The sequence below is a fragment of the Nannobrachium achirus genome, assembly GCF_963921795.1.
Source record: "Nannobrachium achirus genome assembly, chromosome: 14".
In the NCBI taxonomy this organism is placed as follows: domain Eukaryota; kingdom Metazoa; phylum Chordata; class Actinopteri; order Myctophiformes; family Myctophidae; genus Nannobrachium; species Nannobrachium achirus.
The window spans coordinates 10,072,232-10,078,310 of NC_137821.1; the positions used below are offsets into that span (position 1 = coordinate 10,072,232).

At 41.1% G+C, this 6,079-nt stretch overlaps 1 protein-coding gene across 1 annotated transcript; it reads right to left on the bottom strand.

Moving 5' to 3' along the window:
• Nucleotides 1-3,741: 3,741 nt before the first annotated feature.
• Nucleotides 3,742-5,849, bottom strand: LOC308297796 (toll-like receptor 13; the record flags this gene model as incomplete). Its single annotated transcript, XM_080741363.1, has 3 exons — nucleotides 3,742-3,946; nucleotides 4,550-4,667; nucleotides 5,396-5,849. The coding sequence occupies 3 exons, from the start codon at nucleotides 5,847-5,849 to the stop codon at nucleotides 3,742-3,744; spliced, it is 777 nt and encodes a 258-aa protein (XP_080597489.1).
• Between the last annotated feature and the right edge of the window lie 230 nt (nucleotides 5,850-6,079).

The following is a 6,079-nucleotide window of genomic DNA, read 5'->3' on the forward strand; positions in this document are numbered from 1 at the left end:
TCCTTCACCCTGCCTGGTAGGCGAAATTACCTAGAGACTGGATGGTACAAACCGGCGACAACAAAATGGCGACCCCACTTCAAGATGCGATGTGATTGGCCGGCAGTTGTATAACCCTCGCTGTGATTGGCCGGTAGTGTGATGACGCAATTTTCGCGCGAGATCCGGTCCACGGCAAGGATCTCAGTTTACATATAGAGAAGGCTTTACAGGCTGAAATTCACGGCGCGGATCTTCTAAAACTTTTGTGTTTTAATAGTTAGGAGAATTTTAAGATTTGTTTTATAAAAAAAGTTACATAGTACAACTTTAAAGTACAACTGAAATGGCTATGGAAATATATGGCTAATAAGTTTAGGGTTAAGGGGACATAAGAGTGTTTGTCTACTCATTTAGTATGTCCGTGGGCCGTGGCAAAAATAGAATTTTTACTAAAATGTCATCATGGCATGGTGATCGAGCGCTGACCACAGCTCAACTGACTCCTCTAATGGGGCATTTGAGAAACATAACCGAGGACGGGTGTTCCAGGTCAGGACCTTTGGCCCCCATCGTTTTCTCCGCTGAGTGCTGGGTCCACTGTTTGAAAAGGACCGCAAGATATGAGTCATGCATTTGCTGATGTTGTTGTTGTTGTTGTTGCTGTACTGTTAATTTTTAGTTTTTTGTTTGATTTGTTGTATTTTCTTTTTGTCTGTGTTTTTTTTGTTATGTATACTTGTGCCCCTAATAAAAAGAATATATTAGAGAGAAGTGGAAGAGGAAGCACCCTAAACATGCAGAAATACTCAACAAGTGTAAAGATTACAAGGTCAGACTCCACCTCAGCCTAGCATGTGGCGTGACCTAGCTTTGACGACCATACAGTCAATGCAAAGGTTAAAATGTCATTTAAATAGCATGTTATTTAGTTCATTTGTTGATCTTACATCCTATAGTTTGTATAAATGGTAAATGGTAAATGGTGCATTTATATAGCGCTTTTAATCCAAAGCGCTTTACATAGATTGTGCATTACATTCACCCATTCACACACACATTCATACACCAGTGGCGGAGGAAGCCATGCAAGGCACCAACCTACTCACCGGAGGCAATTAGGGGTTCAGAGTCTTGCCCAAGGACCCTTTGACATTAACTCAGGGGGAGCCCGGATTTGAACTGGGAACCCTTCGGGATTTATACCCTTCGTGCTCTAATACCAGTTTCAATGTACAGATTATACCTATATTTTTTTAGACTGATGATAGGTTATTGGTTTACCTATCCTAGTTTAGACTGTCTCTATGCATTTCATTTATGTGTTTAACTGGCTTACTGTAAGGTCCTATATTCTGTACACTTTGTACTTATTTTTACCCTCATGTGACTGACCTCCTCCAAATAAGGCACTCAGAGCACTTCAAGGAGCACTTCAACAATGTTCAACCTTATCTTTATATAATTGGTCCATAATGATGCTCATTATATAATATGGCGACCACTTCTGTCTTCTCACTCTGTGTCTCATTGGTGGGCGGTGGACATTTCAGAAACCTGTCTACCAATGACATCAGGTGGAATTCCAAACTAATAGAAACTACAGTCTGTCTCTTCATGGACAGTTAGCACCTTCTAATATAAGCCTTTGTTCTTGCATTCATAAATATATAAAATAAATGTTTGAAATGACCAAACCTTTCTACTGATGATGTCGCTGGTAGACAGGTTTCTTAAATGGGTACTGTCACCTAAAGGGGTTGAGACATGAGCTTCTCTGAAAACGGTCTGAAACAGTCTGAAACTCATGTCACAGTGTAATCTGCCCCTCGCCCCTCCAACAACAGCTGACCAGTACAGTAAGTGCCCCCCTGCCCCCCCCCCCCAAACTGATGAGCAATAAGACTTGAGGCATTACATTTTGGATAACACGGTTCTATTGTGAAAATAGCAGATCTACATGCTCACAACGACAACGTAGATCTGCTATTTTCATGATTTATGCCTGTAATATTTGACAATTTGGCCAATGTTTAATTTGTCATTTTAGAGGTGTTAAAAAGTCCTTAAATTGTCACTTTAGAAATGCGCAGATACCCTCTATACAACTTTATGTTGGTTTGTTTACTGTTGAGTGAGAAAACAATGTTGCACATTCCTTAATCATCTGGCAACCCCCCAAAATCATTTGGGCCCCCCTTGGGGTCCCAAGCCACAGGTTGAGAACCACTGATATAGACTATAGACAAGGTGTGGTCTGTTAAATCAGTGGTATGGAGTATGGACAACCTGTGGTCTGTTAAATCAGTTCTGGACCTACAGTATAAGCTGCTGCACAAGGCCTTTCATGTTGTTAGGGTTACCATACTGTATACTCTGCAGTAAGTATCATGAATGAATGATTTGAATTATGAACTAGAACAGGCCACTCATGGTGGCCTACTTGTGCGCAATCAGACCACGCCACGAAGCTGCTGGCCTCATGCTGGTCCCTTACCGAGAGTGCTCTTATATACCAAACTCTGCTGACATCATCACCAGGAATGCTGGTCCCTCATTGGCTGTAGGGGGACACCTACATACTGGGATTCTGGGAATGTATGTAACTGTATGTGTTACATGCAGGTACATACATTCCCAGAATCCCAGCCGTTTCAAGGCTACAGTCTTCAAAAATCCCAGTCACCTACATACCGGTACATACCATACCGATTACAGTACTTGCGTGCTCTGCTTGCGCAAGTAATTAACCTAAATAATGAATGAACTTGTTGATTACATGAGCACTAATAGCTACAATTCAGTCTTACCATCAGATGAGGATGCAGCCTGGATGATAATACAGATGTTTTGAAAACATAACTTTAATAACAGTCAATGACACGGTCAGTAATTATGTACATTTGTGCATGCATGCATGCCTATATCAATGCTGATTAATATGGTAATGAGCAGTGAAGAAATGGAGAACCTCAGTGAGATGTTGTATTCAGGAGAACAAGCTTTGAACTAATCTAATACTAATATAATACATCTTCCACCTTCACCATTCTCACCAAAAAGTGTTTTAAAACCACACTGTCATTATCTCTCCAGCCTTGATTACCTGTAGTGTATTATTTGTTCCTTATTTGTTACATGATCCTTGTAAATAAACAATACATGGAATGAAAGGAAATACATTAAATGTAATTAATACGAAGTACAAAAAAAAGTTCAAATTCAATAGAAGGTAAAATATGAAGTGAAATAAAAACATAATTATAATAATTAAACTGGGTTAAAGGGGAAAACCACTCATTTTCAACATTGAACTATGTAATTAATATAGCCTAAAGGAGTACATCAAGATGTAGGCTCTGCAAGCCATGACCCCACAATCAATCCTCCAGTTCTAGGCAACACAAAAGGGGGTGTGACTTTTCTGATTTCCATACATCTCTTCTAAGGCACCAAACTATGGGTCCCGGGCAATTCCATTTCCCCTTTAAGTAAAGAAACAATGAAAACAAAAAACAATTACTTAAAAAGGTGAGTCTTACGAAGTGCTTTAAAAGTTCATATTGAATAAAACATACATCATCTAACACTCACTGTCTGTTAAAGTTTACAGCAAACTACGAAACAAACGCTCCTCCCGACAGGACGATTTCCCCCTTAAAAAAAAAGAAAAAGAAGAAAATTCCCCACCAGATTCCCCTTTCATTGACATTCACCGTAACATAATGACATGAAATGGCAGATTATTGATTGAAATCCAGGTCAGTGTGCGGTGTGTCCAGACTCCAGAGCTCTGCGTAGGTTCTGCCAGAACAGTCCAGGGTGCTGTTCAGCCTGGGACCAGCTCAGGTAGGTGTGTCTCTTCACCAGCCTCCTCATATGATAGTAGGGAGACAACTGGTGGGCTGGAATGTCCTCCAGAAACACCAGGATCAATACGTCCTTCTGTTCATCAAACAGACGGTAGCTGCATGCACACAGGAGACCAGAGGACAGTTACACTCAGTCAAGTTGTATGGACAGTTTTATTTACTAGTAAGACGCCTCAGGGCGACATGCGACCTCTCCCTAAAGGGTGAGGTCGCACCAATTCGTTGCCATCTGACCAGTGATGTATATTCGACCAGTTACCCATATGGAGACCCCTGGTACCCATATATATATGGAGATGCATGTACTGTATATGGAGATATGCTGTGAGAGCCCAAACATGCTTACTCAGTTATTCGTTAGCATATATGAAAGTCCTATGATGTCTATGACATCTGACATGATACCCTTTTATGACCATACATGGAGATCCCTGTCTGTAGAACCAGCCACACAGATATGGGCTGTCTTGGCCATCTGTCTTGTATAATCATAGTTAACTGCGACCTACGGGCGCAATAATGACCAATTGAGTCACAGGCAGAGAATATATACTGTATGCACACAGTATACACTATGTATAATAACACACAGCCTCATTACAATACCTCACTTCATAACACGACACAAATAAAGTGGTCTAAATGAATCACGATCAACCCAATGAATCATTGAACAACAATAACATTACTGCCCCCACCTGGCCATCTGGATCTCTCTAGAGCACCATTCACTCTCCAGGTAATGATGGCTGATCACACAGATGGTCTTTCTGCTGCCGTAGATGGCATCTGTAATGTTCTCTATGATGGGTTTACCTGGAAACAAAACATACAGAGAGAGAGAGAGAGAGAGAGAGAGAGAGAGAGAGAGAGAGAGAGAGAGAGAGAGAGAGAGAGAGAGAGAGAGAGAGAGAGAATTACATACAGTAATAATAATGCCACCACTATAGGCTATAGACCAGGGGTTCCCAAACTTTTTTGTCTCAGGGCACCCCATGAATATTCTTTTTCATCTGAGGCACCCCTACATTAAATTGTCGTTGTAGGGTGGAAACCTTGTATGTCCAAAACCTTATTATTTTAAAAAAACTATTTAAAATAGTGAACATAGGCGATCTACAAGCACACAAGGTTGTGTGCTTGTAGATCTGCTATTTTCACTACTTGTGTGACACTTTTGTATGATGAAGTATGTATGATGAAGTATTTTACCAAAATACATACACATTTGAAACTTGGAAATACAAGGTTTTCGCCTGACAGCACCTTATATTTATAGCATATTTTAGCGATTATGTTGTGAGGAAAACATTGAGATAACAGTCATTTTGGTTAGAACTGACTGAAAATAACATTGTACTTCAAGTTTAAAAGGATACTAAATATTTTTTAAGAGTCCAAATAAATTCCAAATATTATCAAATTATCTCGCGGCACCCCTGGACTGCCATCACGGCACCCCAGGGTGCCCCGTCACCCACTTTGAAAACCCCTGCTATAGACAACACATATACAGTATTATTTAGAGACAGAGAGGTTTGTACCTGGTAGGAAGTCTCTGTGGTGCAGACAGAGTCTCCAGCCTTGCTCTCCCTCCAGCACTGGCAGCATTTCTCTGCAAACCCAGAGCTCATCGTGAACGTTGTAGGAGATGAAGGCATCATAGCGCTGAGGAGACCCTCTCTTTCTTTCTTTGGCATCATAAAGGAAGGCCAGGAAGAGGTAGTAGGCATAGAGAAGATGCAACCTCAGGAAGTGGTAGGTGAAGGATGTGAGCAGAGTCAGCACAATCATACAAGTGGAGGAAATGAAGCAGATGAAGCTATAGTCCACCAAACAGGAATGATAGTCAAAGTCCAGAAACTTGGTTCCCGCTTTAGCTAGAGGAAAGCCGCAAGTGTAGCTGTGAGCAAAAACTACCTGCGTCTGATTGTTGTTCAGCATCCACTGCTGAAAGTCATAATTGGAGCAATCACAAGCTAAAGGGTTGCCAGCCATGTTAACATATTTGAGAGCAGAGAGGAAACTGAACACAGAGACATTGATCACCGTCAACTCATTCTGGCACAGGTTTAACCAAGAGAGTCCAGTCAGGTTGGCTTGTGCCAGGAAATCCAGAGACTTAACTTTATTGTTGGAGAGATCGAGAGATTCTAAGTTTTGTATTGGGTCAAATATATCTGGGGACAGGTCTGGCAGATTACCGTTCCTTAAGGTAAGAGTCTTCA